The 19,620-nt window shown below is 39.3% G+C and overlaps 1 protein-coding gene across 4 annotated transcripts; it reads right to left on the bottom strand.

Moving 5' to 3' along the window:
* Nucleotides 1-1,397: 1,397 nt before the first annotated feature.
* ubn2a (ubinuclein 2a) lies at nucleotides 1,398-19,580 on the bottom strand. Of its 4 annotated transcripts, none has more exons than XM_025058926.1 (17): nucleotides 18,166-19,580; nucleotides 16,539-16,655; nucleotides 16,090-16,188; nucleotides 15,301-15,411; nucleotides 13,924-14,021; nucleotides 12,386-12,938; nucleotides 11,394-11,464; nucleotides 10,935-11,064; nucleotides 10,219-10,325; nucleotides 9,901-10,011; nucleotides 9,181-9,324; nucleotides 8,337-8,387; nucleotides 8,162-8,204; nucleotides 6,146-7,648; nucleotides 5,842-6,049; nucleotides 5,025-5,093; nucleotides 1,398-3,157 (listed from the first exon to the last, which is right to left on the bottom strand). In XM_025058926.1, exons 1-17 carry the CDS (start codon nucleotides 18,466-18,468, stop codon nucleotides 3,144-3,146), a joined length of 3,732 nt encoding a protein of 1,243 aa, XP_024914694.1. In that variant the 5' UTR covers nucleotides 18,469-19,580; the 3' UTR covers nucleotides 1,398-3,143. The 4 variants fall into 4 exon arrangements, with proteins under 4 accessions (XP_024914694.1, XP_008315272.1, XP_016890958.1 ...); XM_008317050.3 differs by having other exon boundaries at nucleotides 1,398-3,907; nucleotides 18,166-18,468; XM_017035469.2 differs by having other exon boundaries at nucleotides 1,398-5,093.
* Nucleotides 19,581-19,620: the final 40 nt, after the last annotated feature.

The following is a 19,620-nucleotide window of genomic DNA, read 5'->3' as shown; positions in this document are numbered from 1 at the left end:
AGTTGGAGTCACAGTAGAAGATGCAGATAACAGGGCAATATGGAAATCTATGATTCATTGTGGCAACCCCTGAAAAAAAGGGACAAAGCCGAAAGAAAAAGAAGAAGAAAAAAAGTTTGATCAGATGCTGAAAAATTGATGAAAATCTTTGAAAAAACATTTTAGAAATATTATCTTTTCTGCATGTTCATCATCAAAAAATAGCATTTTAAATTTTTTTTAGAAAAACATTTTTTAGAAAGTTTTTTGGCATGTTGAAAAATTTGATGAAAATCTTTGAAACAATGTTTTTCAAAATTAAATTCAAAGTTATCTTTTCTGCATGTTCCTCATCAAAATATTGCGTTTTGAAAAATATTTTTATAAAAACATTATTTTGAACATTTTTAGAAAAGAATTTGGTCAGATGCTGAAAAAAAATTGATGAAAATCTTTGAAAAACAATTTTCAAAATCTTATCTTTTCTGCAAGTTACTCATCAAAATATAGCGATTTGAAAAAAAATTTAGAAAAACATTTTTCTGAAAAATGTTTAGAAAATTTTTTTTTGATCAGATGTTGGAAAATTTTGATGCAATTCTCTGAAAAACAATTTTCAAAATTTTCACCATACATTTTTACCACCTGACCAACATGAAAATAGGATTTTTCCAAAAAATTCCCAAAACATTTTTTTTTCTAAAAAAATGCTCTTATTTGATGAGAAACATACATTTTTGAGAAATGCTTTAATTCAACGTGAAACATGCAGAAGTGACACATTTTAAAATAAATTTTGCCAAAAAATTCATCATTCTTTTTCAAAATCTGACTAAAGATTTCATGCTAAATAACGATTTAGAAAAGACACAATTTTGAAAAACGTTTTGTCAGAAGTTTTCATCATAATTTTTCACTAAGTGACCCAAAAGGACATGCTAATTTAGGATTATTATAATGATCTACTTTAGCTCGAGATTCAGACACAGTAGAACTGTGACACCCTGTGGCTACTGACAGAATTGCAACCAAATATTAACTAAACTAAAGAAGCCTCTTGGGTGAGAGGTGAAACGTCTTCTTTTAGAAAATGAACGTCCAGTTGCCTAACAGAACTCTTCAGTCTTAACGAAATATAAAGGATTTTTTTTGTTGGTAGACATTTATGGCAGGTCGTGCACGAAGAACCCAAATGATCATGTCAGATATTTGCCCATCTGGTGTAAACACCACAAAATTAACAAAATTGACTGAATTCTTACCTAAATTACCAAAAACGTAAGCCGTGACGTACAGCTCTTGTCTGAGTAAAGGCATAAAGACATTTTATTAAAATGATCTGGGATTCTGGTGATGGTATGTTAGAAATTGATTAACATAATAGAAATTTAAAAAATTCATTACGTTATTTTACAATATTAAGGAAGAATGTGTGCCTTTCTGGCTTTATTTACATTAGACAATAACTTACTCAGAATTTACTTTAAACAACATCCAGGTCAGGAGAAACTGATTATATGTTGTCCAATATTATACTTGAAATTCAAGGTAAGAAACTACTTCTTTGGTAAGAAACTAGTTGAGAACAGTCATGAAAACCATGTCTTTCCTTTAATATCAGAACTGAAACACAAAAAAAAAAAAAAAAAAAAATCTACGAAAGACCAAATAATAGGAACCAGTTAAGCACAAACTGCTTTTCTTTCCCCCTAAAAGAAAGCGCAAAGATGTCACCCACTGCTCCTGTCACATGACTTCACAATGACACTTATGGGTTTACAGTTGCGTAAAAAACATTTTGAATCACACACACACACAAACAAACAAAGTCTTACACACAGTGACCAGCAACACCCCAACTTAACAAGGTTTAACAGAGACAATCTTTGGCAACATTCTCGGTGTCGCAGGTCGGTCTGTCACACATAGTGAAGTGGTCGGGGAGAACACATAGGAAGAACGCTTTAGTCATCAGAGGTATTTAACAGAAGGAAGAAAGGAATCTCTATCATGGTGTTCAGACAGTTAGTGAGGTGAATTATTTAGCTAAAGTCAACCTTTAAATTTGTGTTTCAATTGTATTACTGACAGTTCCATCAGTTTCCTTTCAAAAACCTTTTTTTTTTACATTTTCATCCACCTGTTTTAGTGATTCAGCAAGTGCTGTATATCTGACTCCATTTTTAAAGATTCAATTAAAAGTATCATTGAATCCTAGAACCTTTGTTATCAAGTATCACCAGATGAAAACAGTGAATAGCTCCATCCTTGGTCTCAGAGATTTCATTTTATCTCTGATGTGGAAAGTTGGATTTTTTTTCATATAAAAATTTAACCATCTGTTTGGAAAGAAAACTTAATTCACTCACTACAGCTAATAATTGCAATGGTTAAAAGGTGCTGATTAAAAAAAAGTCTTTAGATAATGAGTCAAGTCAGACAATGTGCCAACATGATTTTTTTTTTAAGCAAAATAAAAGCAGCAGTTGACATATCATTAAAATTATTTTGTATATTTTCTCTTCACATCAGCTGTTCTACACACAAATGTCTTGTTGCAGTGAATCTTATCCCTATGTCTACACCGTCGGATCTGCTCTAATTTCCCTCACACGCTGTCTGAACACACACAGGAAAGTGGGGAGTCTCGAGTGACACTGTAACAGCCGGCATGTTACCACACAGTCCTACAGTAACACTCACTACAGTAACACTCACGACTCCGGGTTGAAAGCCAAGCCACAACTTGCACTTTTGCATTGAGCGTTTGACAGTCCTGCATAGATCTTTAACACACTTTTCAATACAAACTAAGGCGTTGTGTAATATCAGGTTGCTTTGTGTCAATAAGCAGAAAAAGTAAATAAAACATCTTACTCTGAAAAGTGAAAATAAAGTGAAATAAAACAATTCAAGTAGGCTACAATCTTGACACCCCCCACTCCCTCTCTCACTATCTCACACACACACAGACAGACAGACAGACAGACAGACAGACAGACAGACAGCTGCTTTCTCTCCAGAAGAACAGCCACAAACTTTTCAATTCAAGTCTTTTTTCCAGAAAAGGTCCAGTGTGAATGAACAGCACCAAAAACCCACGGATGAGAGAAAGACAAACACACTCACTCTATTGTGAAGAGGGAGGACACACCCGTGCTCATTCACACACAGTCACCTGGAAAGAACAAAAATAACAGTACATTGTTTATATGCACAAGCACACACACACTCAACCTCTCCATCAAACAAACATGTAATAAGATATTGTCCCTGTGTAAATTACAAATAATTTATCAATATTAATTTAAGCTACTATTTAACAGTCATCTGTGGGAGCAGAGGTGAACAACAGAAACTCTACAGATACACTAATTCCCACATCTGAGACGAACAACAAAAATTATTTTAAAAAAGTTATTCAGTCTGTTTTTTTTGTACTGCAACATCAAAGATTCTGTTATTCCACATGATCATAAATACAAATTATATATCATAGTGTACGACTACACCGATCTGTACCGTCACCACCTTGGCGCTCGCATTCGTCCACAGTGATAAAGGTCGGTCATATGTAAACATGTTGACAAATTAAAAGAAAAAACTAAACCAGAAGCTTAAAAAAAAGTTAAGTGTTCTCATCACTCACTCTAGTTTGTTCTCATACCCGGTTCTTTAGAAAATACAGTTACATTTTTTTAATCATTGCCACAATTCAGGGAGGAGAAACCTTTTCTCCTTTAGGTCCAACTTGGGGGAGGGAGGAAGCACTGGAGCTCCGCCCCCTCCTATATCGTAATATTATTCCAACGCAATAAATGCGAAGACCCTTATTGGTGGATTGGCGTCCCACTGGTGTCAGCCTTCTGTGATGTTATTGGTCAGTTGGGTTTTCTCTTCATGTCCCCAGTCTGGCTTTGGTTCACATCTGAGCCAGAGGACAAACTTTTAGACACTGGACACTACAGAACCTCAGAAATAACACACTAAGTTAATCTCAACAACTCCAGTCACTATGTTGCAAAGATGGAAGCTAGTTGGCTAAGTCACAGGTTAAAGTAAACTTGGACTGATTGAGTGACATACTAATAAAATATTAAGACCTGCATTTATTTATTTAGTGTATGACTACACCGATCTGTACCGTCACCACCTTGGCGCTCGCATTCGTCCACAGTGATAAAGGTCGGTCATATGTAAACATGTTGACAAATTAAAAGAAAAAACTAAACCAGAAGCTTAAAAAAAAGTTAAGTGTTCTCATCACTCACTCTAGTTTGTTCTCATACCCGGTTCTTTAGAAAATACAGTTACATTTTTTTAATCATTGCCACAATTCAGGGAGGAGAAACCTTTTCTCCTTTAGGTCCAACTTGTCAAAAAACAAAACTTTTATTTCACCTAAATTACAGTCTGGAAGGAACTAAATTCTCAACAGAACAACTTGAGCTTGTGAAAATGCGATCATGTCGGTTTAAAGATTTGGTTGTTAGGGTCAATATTTGATCGGAGATTGGACTCCTTTCTTTTAGTTGAATCAGTATATCAGTAGACGAATTTGCTACGAGACAGAGCAGTAGTTTGAGGTCTGGCTTTTATGACATGAAGCTGTTTTGACTGATGGTTTATCACATGTTCAACAGGGTAAGTTTTACTGCCTGGTAGTCAAGATCAGTCAGCAAAAGAATCACAAATGGATTCAGCTCTAAAGTCTGGAAGGAATTGTTTTAATCTATTTTTGAGACATTAGCAGTAATGAACCTCAGTAAATGTTGTCATTTTACGACACAAACATTAAATTCGCACACATGATCTGTCTGATCACTGACAGACCCATCCGACCAACAAAGGATGAGACCGACTCGTATCCCACCTCTGTTTGTTGATGTTAAAAACATACAGCTATTATTATAAAGCTACGACAAAGGACACATGCATTTATCACAAGACATTACGTAACAAAGAGCACCAGAACAAAGGACAACAGGTTGACTGGACAGGGACAGGTGGGAGACAAGAAGATGACGAGGGCGACTGGTGATTACCTGAGAAAGCAAGCTGCAAGTGAGGAGGTAGGGCAGCCTGTGACCCTGACTGGAGACTCTTATACAGATCTGAGGAGAAACACAGGGGAGGAGAGACAGATGAGAGGGGGGGGACGCAACAACAAAAACAACAACAAGATGGAAAATACAAAAAATATCATGGGTTTAATGGGTAAAAACCAAACATGGAGTGTAAGGACAAAAAATGAAAGGTACAAAGAGGAAGAGCAGTGATGGTGTCATGGTAATGTTGAGCACAGCAGAGGATGCTGGGTAACTGGGGGGAGAGTGCTGTCACACAAGACACTAGCAAGTTAAAAAGACACAGCTGACATTAGTACAACAAGAAATGTGTTAACAGCTCAAAAATGGAAATTTTGAAAAGATGTGTGCAACATAAATGTATTAAGTAGTCCTTCTGAAGGTAGTCTGGCAGGTCCTGTGACTTACACACCAAAGTGCATTGCATATTAAAAATAATTAATATCATTTATAGCCACAAGAGGGCACTGTGTACACTAAAGACTTTATTAAATAGATGAAAACAATAAAATATTCTTAACTTCTATAAATGAAAATGCAGCCAGAATAATGGAGAAAAGATTATACTCGCATCAACGTCTTAAACTCACAGCTCAGCATAAAATGAGGCAGATTCAAAGAAACAGGATCACCATGTTGAGAGACAGCTGCTAAAAGTCAGTTTTTTTTGTTTTTTTTTTTTAAACAGGGAATGCTATTTCTAGCTCATACTTCTGAATATCTGAGTGTATAGACTAGTTTTGTGGTAAATACGTAGGTGTGTGTGCCAACTCACCGATTAGATCACTCTGTGCTAGGGAGTATCCTGAGTTGGAGCTGGGGGTTGTGCCAATGCCAGCGGCTCCTGGGGCTCCAGGAGGGCTGAAATTGAGCAAGGGAGGGAACTGGAAAGGAAGTGAGACAGGGACCAGGCCTCCGAGCATGCCAAAGCTCAGAGGCAGAGAGGAGGGACTCCCCAGGAGAGGGGCGGCTGTGGTAGAAACCTGTATAACAAGGATGCAGGCATATATTTATCTACAGTGAGTACTCCATGATTTCATGTGTTCTATCAGTTTTCAGATCGTTTCAGTAAAACCAACCTGTGAGAGGTGTGACGTTGTGGAGGACGTGGCCAAATTTCCTGAAGCTGTCCAGCTATTTCCTGGCTTCGAGCTCGGGTTGGCCCCGCCCATCGCCCTTTGCCTTTGTATGTGACTACCCGAAAGTGAAGGCGAGGAGGATGGAGTAGTTTTGTCCGAATGACTGCCGACCACTTGTACCACTCCCTTATTGTTGTTGATGATGTTGATGCTGCTGTTGTTCACAGTGGACTGAGGCTTCTGGACTCCAGCAAAGTTACCACTGCTCTGCTTCATCTGTCCACCGCCAGACACACTCAGAGGAGGCCGGAATGGTTTGGGAGTTTTGTTGGTGTACTGGTGTTGTTGCTTTTGAGTGGAGATCATCTGGTGGGACAGAGGATGCGACGGGGAGGATGAAGGCGAGGGGGAGGAGGAAGGAGGTGGAGTGGGTACAGGAGGCCGAGGGGTGAGCTTAATAATGGGAGAAGAGTTGCTGCTGTGTGAGGACTTGGTGAGTGTGGCCTGCATCGGTGTAATGAAGTTGGGTTGGTGATGGTGATGATGATGATGTGTATGCAGTTTGACTTGTGAGGTGTGTGAGGTTGTGGAGGCTGAGGAAGACACTGGGGAAGGGGGGCAGAAGGACTGCAGACTGGGGTGGGAGGTGGAGTTGGATCTGGACTGGGATGAAGGTGAACATAAATGTGTAGTGCTGCTGCTCACAGCGTTGCCATTGCTGCTGGCCTTAACAGTGGTCTTGTTGAGTCCATGAAGACTTCCCATACCTCCAAGAACTCCCACAGGGCTGACAAAGCCCTTCTGATGGGGAGGGAGCAGAGGGGAAGCTGTAGGTGGAGGTCGTTGTTTAGGAGGTGACGGTGAAGGGTGTGGATGCATTTTGTTGCTCACACCTATGACTGAGCTGGACCTGTGGTTTGGTGATGCCAAGGTAACAGGTCTCTGATTCTGAGTATGGCTCACTACGACGGCTCCTTTGACTGAGCCGTAGGAGCCATCTGAAGTCCTTGAGGAAACTAGAACTCCTCCCTGCATACGGGCCACAGAGGAGACAGAAGCAGAGGAGGAGGAGGTAGCAGAGGAGGTTGACAGTGATGTTATAGTTGTTGGCAAATGTCCAGCAGCTGCAGCTGTGAGAGGAACTGACTCGACCTTTGAAGGGGAATGATGCTGCGTCGAAGAAGGGACAGAGAGTTGAGAGGCTGAGGGGTAGTGAGGCGTTACAGGAGGAGGAGAGGAGGTAGGGATCTGCAGAGGTGGAGGTGACAATGGGCTGTCTGAGGGCCCTAATCCTTTTGATGCATTGCTGAGGAACGCCAGAGCGTGGGAGATGGAATCCAGGGAAGGAGCGGTCAGATCCTCATCCAAAGAGTCTGAGAGACAGATGGGCTCCGAAGGTGAAGAGGAAGAGAGCTGGCGGTTAGAGGTCACAGCAGACGTGGAAGTTGGCAGAGTTAGTGTGGAGGTCATGGTGAGAGGTGGCTTGTGGATCCACAGGGCCTCCTGAAAAACAAAAGGTTTGATGAAGAAGAAGAAGAAAGCAGTGGATACAAAGCAGCACTTTGTCAAATGTAAAACAGATTGCATTAACAGTGAACACATGACAAGAAATAGAAAAACTACATATACATGAAACTAAAGGTTATGGATGCTTATGAAAACCGGTTTTATTCACAGTGGAATTAGATAAAACATCTATTTATTTACATGCATGTGAATATATATAAAATGAATTATTTTATTTATGATTCTGTATTTTTTTTAAAAACTGCATTATTTTTGTTAGGAGCCATGTGATAGCCAAAAGGACCGTCTCTTTTTAGGGAGCTGACCTATTAGAACACTCAACACTCACAAAAATAGCTGATACTCCTGTCATTAATATCAGGGAAAAGGATAATATTAACATTAACATGAGTTTATGTGATACAGCTCTGAAGAAGGGCAATTATAAAACACATTTTCAAGTGAATGTTAATCTGATGTTTTGATCCTGAAGTCTGATTTGTTACTTACTTTGACTTTGGGTTTGGGCCCAGGCACCATTCTCCTCTTGATTCTGTAAGTAAACAGAGCAGCCATTGGAGAAAGCTTTAGTTTTACAGTAAGAATTGAAATCCTCTTCAGAAACAGCAGAGTATTTAATACTACTGTAAAAACAGAAGCTGTCGGAGATGAAGAGGGTACTTACAGGTTTCCAGTGAGGTGACTGTGAACTGCCAGACTCTCTTTAAATAAAATCCTGAGGAGCGAAAACAACTAGTTTAGAACAACATTGAAAATGTTTACACTTTAAAGGTCACATGTCCCACTCAAAAGCCCAAGAGAATAAGGAAATCAGTTTTGTACATCAAAGACACATCGTTGCCAGCACACCTGATAACACCCATCTAACAAGATGTGGAGATTCAACCGGAAAGAAAATTACTTTGTATAATAGTTTTCAGCTTTTAAACAGTTCCTCCATTAAAAAGTTACATTGTGACATTTGACTTAATCCACTGAGTTTCTTCTAAGATTTTTGTGTGACATACAGTATGTGTAAATGGTGATGAAATTAGACTGAACCTTTGCCGAGTTATTGTTGCAGTGATGTAGTTTGATAAAACTGAGGATCACGAGGTCACGTTTAGAAAACAAAAAACAGCTTATTATGCAAAGAGAACCCAAAATTTGTTATACTTAATGTTGTGGTAAATTATTATGTTAATAAACACAAAATACAAATCTAGACAGACCATTTATTGCACTGGGGCTGCCCTTAAATGAAAACAAAACGTTTCCCATTTAAGTTGTTTTGGTTTTATTTTTTTCTAAATTAGGAGTGGTGTTATTTACTCTTTATGATCTGGAAATACTCTGAAAATACTCTGCTCTATAAATAAAAAAAAGTATACTAATCATTGTGACATGATGAACTGTGACGACTGTAGATGAAACTTGTAGAAGGGATGTTGGAAGTTTAGAACATGTATCATGTACATGTATCACTGTTGCATCAAAAGCTGAGCACGCGGGCGCACACACACACAGACCTGGTTTGCATCCAGCCCTTGGGCCAAAGTGGCTTGACCTCATTTTCTAAAAAAGCCTTGAGATAGTCCTCCACAGATAGAGAGCACTGTTTCTCCATGTCATAGCAGCTCAGCTTTACTCTCACCAAGCTGCACAGGAGGTTCCTGCAGAAGACAAACGTCCAAGACCCAATATTCAGTATTCAAAAATGACCATATAAACATGGACCAAAAAGAAGAAACACAACTGTTGTTCTTTTTATATCTTGACATCAATAAGAGTCACTGTGGATTTTGAATTTTGACTTATATGAGTATTGTAAATACTGTATTTGAAATGACTTAACTGACACTAATTTTTGATTCCACTTAGGCTTAAAACAACTAATTTTGTACAATGTTGAGGTTAACAACACTCAAACTTAAGATAGTGTAGACTTAGGCTGGTGTAGTGTCTTTAGTTCATATATCCTGGCAGCTAATCTTTTCAATACTGCAGACTGGTTCCTTGTTTCGCTTCTGACAGTTACTCACACAATTGGACATTAAAGTAACACTACAGTGCATTTGTTATTTTACCTGGACAATCAACATCTAGACAAATAATGTAAATTGTATGCACCCATTTATTATATGCAGAAATCACAAGATCACATCGGGGAAACCAGTTAAGGGGAGAGAAGACTATAAACACACTGCAGCTAAACCAGTTATTCATGTGGGAGTGTGTGAGGTCACTACCTGAGCCTGTCATCCCAGACAAACTTCTTCCGTGGACCCATTATCCTTTTGCCAGGTTTCTCGTCATCCTCCTCTTCTGAGCCGTTCTTATCTGCTTCCTCTGAGTGCTGCCTGCACCACACCCAGAAAGTTGAGCAATCACCAAACTGTATTGTCTAAGTTAAGGTCAGGTCTATCACCTGGCTTTCAATGTAAACATAGAAAGTCACAATGAAATGTGAGTGGTGCAATTTGTGTTATTCATTTCCAATAAAACAGAAGCAAGAGAAGGAGCAGGGACTTAAATAGAAAATCAAAATAAATTGTTAAACAACTTACTTTGCCACCTTGGCCATACAGTCCATGTTGTATCTTGCTATCTGCTCTGGCATCACACTGCACACTGCCAGTTTCAGCTTCAGGAGGGGTGTCCGCAGTCGATCGTCCTGAGGTGGGACAGAAGTTAGAAAATCAGGCAGGGAAATGGAGTCAAAGTAAACAAAAAAAGGTAATAAATTAAAACACTGACAGAGTCAAAGACAGGGGGATATTTTTGTCAATAATACTATTTTGATGGCCAATGGCAAAAGACATTTTTAACCCTTGTTTGCTGTTAGGGTTTTTGTTAAGTTAGTTGTTTCATGGGAGTGAAAGTAACTGGTCTTTAAAGAAAAGAAAATTGTTCGCTTTTAAAAACCCATTATAACATAAAACCAAGAACATAAAGAAATTTAAAAAAATATTTTGCCCAAAACACCTGAGGTGCAGATCTCTTGAATGTCGACAACTGCCAAGAAGACAGCCAAAGATTTACATCACAAATGTTAAAATTCACTTTGCCACACTTGGCTTTCCCACTGCAAAGAGTCACCGATCTCATTATTCTATTGAAAGGCTGGACCTATACATACTTTTAACACTAGTACTAGTAAGGCTCAAGTACTTCAATATCAGACTTTCATTGACCTTAGAGAAAATCCAAAAGATATGAACAGAAAGGCTCCTGTAAATCGGTAAAACATAGAGAGACTTTTTTGCTCTACAGCCTCACTCACCTGAATGTTGAGGCTGAGCTTCTTCAGTCGTTTGAGGAGAGCTTCTTTGTTGCACGGAACAAAAGCCTCCATGTGAGAGTAGATCTCTGATCGTTTCTGCGGAGGCTGCTCCTGCACCTGCAGCTCAATACTGAAAGAGAGAGATAGAGATAGAGAGAGAGAAAGAGAGGGTCAGGATTTATGAGAGATAAAGGAATATAGGATGCGAGGCAGTGAGTTTATGAAGAAAGCATGTATATGGATATAGGCAGTAATAAATCAAAGATAAACTGGTGTGTCACATGAACTTTAACAAACCAGGTGAACTGGAAATTAGTAGACAATGCAGATTATTAGAAATACATTTATAGATAGCAGGAGAGGTGAAAAGGACATTCATCTGAAATCCAACAAGAACATTTCAAGTCAGAATACAAGTTGCATTTTGCCTGATGATGATTTAAAGCCTGTCCTACTCACTCCAGGAGAATGTTATTCATGTCCAGCGTGAAAAATTTCTTCCTGCCCTCCTGATCAAACTGCCTGGAGGCCTGTGGGTGAAAAGGTTGAGTCAGCAAACGGCACTGCTTCATACAGCACATATACAACACACTTACAGCTGGGATGCTGAGTCTCTGAGGATATGACTGACAGGCACTAAACTAGGTCTAAATTCAGCACCGACCTCATAAACTTACATCTAATTTTATTTGCACACACAGGGGGCTTAAACACGCAACCATTTTAACCCCTTTATGCAATCCTTTTGAAAGTTAGTTGTTTTAGATGTAATTCAATTCCACTAAAAGTCCAAAGTCCACTAAAAGAAAAGAACTAAAACAGTATATATGAATCAGGCAGTGGGAAATCTATAGTGATAGATGGTGCAGAGTAAGTCTTTAAGTAAAATAATGTATTTTTTTAAAAATTATGAATAATGTGACAAAGATAAATGTCACTACTGTTAGTCGTCAGTAACGGGCTGCATGTCCATAAACCTTTACAGCACAGTCCACCTGTCAATTACACACTCAATGGGGTTCTGTTTTGTTCACACAATCAACATCTTGTGATATAAATCCCCTTTTATATATGCATTGAAATAGTTGTACTACTAACTACTTCCTCTGACATATTACTGTCACTATTTTACTAGTGAGATAAAATCCTTCACTTCTCTCTGTATGTTATCAAATTACTCCTCATCCTCACTTTCCCTGGGCAGCTATCTTATTTTGAATCCCATGTTAGTTGCCTCACTGCTCCTTTTTACATATGATCTTTAAACACATTTTTGAGTTGTTGGGATAAAGCAAAAAAAGGAGAAAAAAAAACACTTTGAAACCCATGATTCCTGTTTCAGACAGCTATATTAAATCCTGTGCTCTACTAACTGGCATTTGTGTTTGACAACAGCACAGAGGCTTCTCTGGTAATTGCAGCCACCCACAGAAAGGCTACATTTGACTCACCGCCCGCAGGTCCTCGATGCGTTTGATAAGAGGAGCAGGGAGACCATCAGGCAGCGGAGGCGGAGTATAAAGTCCACTGGAAGATCCTAGGCCTCGCCCTTGACCCCCTGCTCCCACTGGTTTGTGACCTGGAACACCAACTCCCAGAACGCCATTATGCCTGGCCAACACAACAGTGTTCTGAGGGTCTGTGTCCGTCAAGCTAAAGTCCAAGTCTCCAAGTAGATCCTGCAGCTCGTCCTCATTGGCCGAACCCAGCAGTGACATCACAGCAGGGTCAGATGTAAGTTCCGCCAGCGAGAGGTCGTTGCTAACTGTGTTGCCCTGCGACTGCGTGGAGTTAGAGGTCAACAGGTTGTTTGTTGAGTTGGCAGAGTTGGGCTTGTTAGCCACACCTCCTGCACTGTGGGGGTGAACCATGTTGGGGTTTCTTTTCTTCATTTCCTCTTTCTCTCTCGTAAACCTGCGGAGCATTGCTGCCAGGTACAGTGAGTCTTTCATCAGTTTCTTTCTCTTCTTCTTCTCCGGCCGATGGAGATTGAGAGCCATCACCCTTAAGAAATAAGACACAACAAAGTGGTTTTGAAAACAAATTATTTTTGTTAATTTTAAAAGATCTTCAATCAACAGAATGCTGGAATTTTGTTGGTAAACACTGAGCTGATCAGCCACTGAGCTGGGAATATAGTCCATGGGTTGAGCTGCAGGGGGAGCTGGGAATATAGTCCATGGGTTGAGTGAACTGGGGTGATGATTTTTGCGTGGACATAATATAATCTTACTTGATCACAATTCTATTTTAACATCACATTGTAAAATCCACGTTACATTGGCTATCATTTTGGTTGTTAATTTGTCTTTAGTACTAACTTCTTAATGGCCATGTTTTGGATGTAATCTTCAAAATGAACACGCAATCCAAATCTGTCTATCTTTTTATCTATGCCCCTAACTATCCTCCCATTGCTCTTTCTATCTATTGTGTATAATGTTATGAATCTCATAAGAGCACAATGGCAAATGCTGCTGCTATTTTTGGCAGCTGTTTTCATAATGGTGGCATGTTGGCGTCTGCGTCCTATTTGAGCGTGGATAATGGCCTCTTTTCTAGAAGGTGGCTCTGCCTTGTCACAGTAGAAAAGAGCAAGTCACAGTCAGCATCTCTGCCTGATGATAGATGTACAGTGTGAGTGGGAAAGCACAACAGCAGGGGAGTAGAATGTCACACAGAGAGTGGTGGATTAAACAGTGGACAAATGCGTCATCACATATTCACCGTGGCCTACAAATCCATGTCTACCGCAAAAAGGTTAGCTTTGTAGTCGACTCTTTTCCAAAAATCACTCTGTTGGATTCAGGCTGAGGTTTTTTTTTGACAGAGAGAATAGTGCACTGACAAGGAAGGATCAGCTTATTTAGCTATTCATTAAACACCTGTTCCACTTCTAATAAAAATCAGACCCTGTTTCTGTTCACAAACTGACGTAAACCGACCACAAATACAACAAACAGTAATAGAACTGAGCCATTGTTCTTACCCTTGTTTGGCTACTTTGTTCTTTTTTGAGAGCTCCTCTTCCAGGTTGTTCACGTCTTTCTTTTTTCTTTTCTTCATCATCTGCGCATCATTTGCTTTCTGAAACAAACGAACAATCACAGTTCAAGTCTAATGGGCAGATGACAGAACTGAAAAGTAGAAAAACTATCCATTTTTGCCTGAGCCTCCCACACAGTGCTGCATCTGTGTCCATGAGTGTGCAACAGCGTGTATGCAAGAGTGTATCCCTCCTGATGTGATGAATAACAATGTTCACATCACATTTCAGTAAAACTAATGAAAAACCCTGCTCTTTGCGGAAGGAGGATTTATCTTACAGCAGAACTGCTGACATACGATGGCTTTTTGGCTCAAAACTTAAGACATCTTCTGTGAGACAACTTTCTGGACTGACTCCTCAGAATATATAATGTTCACCACAAACTACCAATACTAGGAACCTGATTTGACAACCTCAGATTCCTGCACATTATCTCTGTCTGCCTAGACACTCTGGTCTAAACCATAGCAGATTAAGCAAATTAAATTGATGATGTAATGAAGAAGATTCATATTGCACCGGTATAAACAAACAACTTAAAATGTCTGAATTCATATTGCACCGCTATAAACAAACAACTTAAAATGTCTGAACTGCAGAACCATTGATTTGAGAAAACTTGACACAAGGCATTGGGCACGTTTTGAGCATCAGCAGTGAAGCACATTTCTGGGTTTGTTTGACAAAACTACAGTTTATAAAAATGTATATCAGTTTTATAATTGGTACAATTTTAAACCAGTGTTAAACCCCTTAATTTTATATAAAGTTTGGTTCAGTTCTACTGGACCCTATAACTATGTCACACTTCCACTGTAAGGACCAGAACAGGACTGACAGTCACAGTACTTTAAATCTAGTTTCTAGATAGGAGTACAGGGCAGTATAGAAACTTAATAAACCTCTTCCCGGAGAGTTGAAGAAACTGTTGGATTTTATTTCACTTGCATGTTTTTTAAAGCCACACTGTTTCAATGGGATATTAAAAAATGAATTGAAGGGATGGAGCACTTTTACAAGAAGATAAGACTAATGAGGTAAACATGTTAATCATCTGTTTACATCTAAATCTCTGACTGGACTTGTGACAGCAATTTAGACAGAAATAATACAGTTTATTACGACAGTTTTAAGTGATTAAGTGGGTGTGAGCTGCTTGTTATATGTGTATCTATGTGAATTGTCTGGATAACAGACTTACATGAATATAGGACAGTCCTGCATCAAAGTTCATCATCAACATTTATAGCATTTGTGAATTTCCTGAAACTTTTAGCCAAACAAAATAAAATATAGATAATGACAGCACACTCTCACCATATCCTGCTCCCCTTCTGAATCAGAGGCCGCTCTGAACTGAAGCGTACCAGTGTTGATGTAGAACCCCCCCAGCTTTGTAGTCAGAGAGGCGGGCACCAGCTCATCGTACTGAGAAAACAACATCAGAGGGCAGTTAACGACATCAGATAAGCGGAAACTAAAAACTAAAAAAAAAAATACATCACAAATGTTCACATTTGAAAAGAGTCGAGTTGCAGATAATGATGCAAGCTAAAATGTTGAAAATCAGCTCCTAATGCTCTGATGGTCAGTGGATCTAAAACATCATCATACTAAAACAAACAGCTATCAAAACAGAATGACAACTTGCAAAAAACCAGCAGAGAATCTGATTGTCAGAAACAGGTGAGTTTCTAAAAGTCACAAAAAGACTGATAGTGTCTGAATACGGAGTGACACACAATGCATAATAAATGAGAAACCCTTCGTTAACACAGGTAGCCTGATCAAGTCGTGATGAAGATGTTTTTGTCTATTGATATAGGCCTGTTGTAATAAGGGACACGTGATATTCTTTACAAGTGCTGTTGATAACACACACTCAAACAGAGGAAGAAGAATGTCAACCATGACAGAATGGCAAAAACACTGTTTAGGAATGTGATGAGGACAGCAAATATTTCAGCAGGTAATAAAGGCAGAAAAGAGGGGTCAGTGCTACCAAAAAGACCAAAGGGCGACCACTGTCTAAACTACAAATGACATTCTAAAAAAGGATTCACACAAATATAATCTGTCCACTAATATTATTTAAAGAATACTCACAGCTTCTGAGTTGTCAATGAAAGGGTCGGACTCGTCGTAACCAAAACCAATGTCTATCAAATCTTGCATTCTGTCCTTCCTCTTCTTCCCTGTATTACCCTAGATAATAATAAACATTAAACTTAAGTTTTAACTTTAAGTATTTTCAACATTAATCAATCATCCTAAAATATTGAATATCTGGACCCTGACAGCTTGATAAATTATAGATCATGTCCTTAGTGGTGACATATTGTCATCCATGTGTTTGTGAAAATGAATAAAACAAGGATATTACATCATATTTGTGAGCATTTGCTACTAAGCAGCAAGAGTGTCATCTACACACACATCTATACACCTTTGTTGCTATTTTATAAATCCACATTTGTCTCCACAAGCTATTGTACTATTAACTGTATTAAAAGCAGTTAAGTAATTAAAAAAAAAACAAACAAAAAAAAACGTACATATTTATTTTCAAACTTTTTCGCCAAGGACTCCACCTGTCGCCGTTCTTTCTCCTCGTCGTTGAAGGGGTCGTTGGGTAAATTAGCCGAATTCACACTAGGGAGTTTATTTTTGGCCTGCAAAAAAATAACAGAGAATATTTCAAAAACTCAAAAAGGATATTTTACTATATAAATCGGTTTCTTTGGCAAAACAGCAATTTACATGTATGGGGTTTATTTAAGAGACTCTGTTCATTTAAAAATACACAATATTGTGAAAATGAGGTTTTCACAATTAAAGACGATTAAAGCAGCTCAAACTGAAAAAAGTAAATGATGTACAGGACTTACCAAAGGAGAGAAATAAATAAAGCAAAGATTTACTACAAAAAAAGGAATGTAATATAAACACCTTCAAATGACTGTAATATACAGTAGGTGTATATGTGCAGGTAGTTAAAGTATAGAAAAATGTATTTATAAACACGTGTTAGTCACATTACAAATGCATGAAGCATGGACCACTTTTCCCTCATAATTAAATAAATTACAAATGCCTTTTTTTAATAAATATAAAACTCCAGGGGAAAAAAAAAATCAACTGACAACTTTTACAGACTGTCACTTTGATAATATATAATAATATATTACAGTCATTGGTTGATCACCAAAAGTATAAACATAATAGTCCAGAATAAAGTAACTGACAGGACAGCACTAAAAAAACAAATTTAATTTGATTAAAAAAAACCTGTGGAGTGAACTGAAGGCCAGGGCCCAAGACCAGCAAATCTTGAGGAACTTTAGATTTTCATCAAAGGAGATGAGTTTGGGTATCAACAGGGAGACTTTTTTTGAAAACTACCCAAAAAACTGTAGTTTGGTTACTCAGCAAAAGGAAACAACTGTTTCAGAACCAGGAGGCTCAGCATTTTGATATATATTTCTGTATACAGTGTAAAGTCAAGCTTCCAAAAACAAAGCTTCTATGTTTGGAAATGCCCTGTTAAGTCACCAAGTATGCATGAGAGCACTTGGGAAATAATATAAAAAACCCATGGGAATGAGACTAATATTTTTCTAATCAAGTGTAGAATATTAGCTTATCTAAACAGAACATCCAGTTTAAAACTACGCAGTTGCCAAAACGAGGCGAGCTTCATTGTCTCTGTGTCCCTGACATTTGCTTTGCTCCCATTGCTACATCCTGGTACTTCATCAGCATCTATCTATCACCCGCAGCCACAGGGCCAAACTGCATGTGGCATTCCCAAGTGCTGAAATGGCTGTGTGACTGACTGTTGCTGGGCAAGTCACAGTCAACAGGACACACAGGTACCACCGTCAGAAGCAGCAGTCAACTCTCCACATGTGTGAGTGGAAAGGAGGTTCCTCTAGTCAGCTGAAGTTGGAGAAAACACACTCACACATGGAGGCTGGGTGCCGCTGTCTTTTGTGCTGACTCGCACTAATGGTCAGTTTCGAACACGACGGTCCCCACAAGGACAAGGTGCACCCCTCCTCCTCTGTTCTTTACTTAGCAATGACAAGTCCACACAGACACTTGAAGAGCGATAAAATAAGTCCAGCAGCTGCAGCCCAAGTCGGCCTCCTGCTCGTAATCACAGCGGGAGTGAGAACCTACCTGCAGGCTCTGGATAAGTTCGCCGTAATTAAACTCGGCGGAGGAGCGCTCGTCAGGCTCGGAGAGTGGCAGGTTGAACCGCAGCGTCTCCCTCTTCTCGGCTCCTGTCTTGTCCCTGTCGCCGGTTTTGCCGAGACGACCGTTGCTGGCAGCAGCACCTCCTGCCCGGGTCACTGCCTCGACCTCGGCTTGAGCGAAGCTGAAGTCGGCCTCGTCCTCCAGCCGGCGTTTCCTAGAGTCTGCGGCCGCTCCGGCCGCGAAGGCCGACAGGGTGACAAATTGCACTTTTCTCGGTTCGGCCATTTGGATGAGCAGCCTGTCTGAACCTCGCTCCGGACACACAGCGACAACGAGGAGAAGAGCTACTTCGCGAAACTACTCCAAATTGATGGATTGAAGAAGGTTTCGCGAAGCTGCGACGGCTTCTCGGTGCCTTCACGACAGTCAGGGCCTCCTCCGAACCATATGAATCCAAATCCAGAGGACGCAGCAGTCGGGGAAAAGTTGTTTTTTCGGAAGCTTCTTGCATCCTCAGCCTGCTATGTGAGCGAGACATTCACAGGAGCCATCTTGGGTTTGGAGAGTAAATAAAATATCAGTAGAGAGGGGTCGCTGCGCATGCGTATACGCACCAGCCAGGCCACCGTGACACGAGAGGGGTAGGGGGGAGTCATCATGACCAATCAGAATCCGCTCTGATCATAGACACGCCCTCTTAACAACAGGCGATAATAACAACACTATTAGTACTATTATGACCTTTATAAAGTGTCGAACGAATACACACGTACACGGTGGGTGTTATAGCTGTTCCTGTGAGAGAACTGTAACTTTAACTCTCAACATCAACATAAATCGTATGTATAATCAATCGTAACTTATGTAGTTTTCTTTCTGCACCTATTATTACTGTGTAATTTGAAGTACTTATATTAAAATCTGCCTCATCAGGTACTACTATTAATGTATTTTAATCTTGATATTTTATAGTATTTTACTCTAACTTCTTTCATGTTGGCTGCTAGATTTTGTAGTTTGATTAGGTTGACCCTCTAACCCTATTATACTGTATTTGCCCTGGGATGTAATACCCTATGCGACACAACCCCCCAATCTGTCCATACATTACACTTTCACACTAAGCCAGTAAGTGATGCGGTCAGCAAACTATATCTCTCTCACCAGGTTTTTGTCTATCTAACAGTTACTCTTTCCAGCTGTATGTGTTGGTGTAGTATGTGTTTTTATTAGTGTTATCAACAACTTCTTAGAAGGACCTTGTAAAATAAGCTATTTGGAAGACATTTTTGTGCAGCACTTGAAATACAGCCAACAAAAGTTGATTTTTAAGGAAGCTAGCTTTTTTATAGTCAGTTTAGTCAGCTGTTTTGTCAGCATTGTTTTGTCAGTATTTAGTTCAGATAATTTTAAATGACGGTATTTTAGTATTTAGTT

The sequence above is a fragment of the Cynoglossus semilaevis genome, chromosome 9 (genome assembly GCF_000523025.1).
Source record: "Cynoglossus semilaevis isolate Cse_v1.0 chromosome 9, Cse_v1.0, whole genome shotgun sequence".
Classification (NCBI taxonomy): Eukaryota; Metazoa; Chordata; class Actinopteri; order Pleuronectiformes; family Cynoglossidae; genus Cynoglossus; species Cynoglossus semilaevis.
Note: the sequence above shows the minus strand (reverse complement) of the source record. Positions and strands in the feature narration are given on the sequence as shown.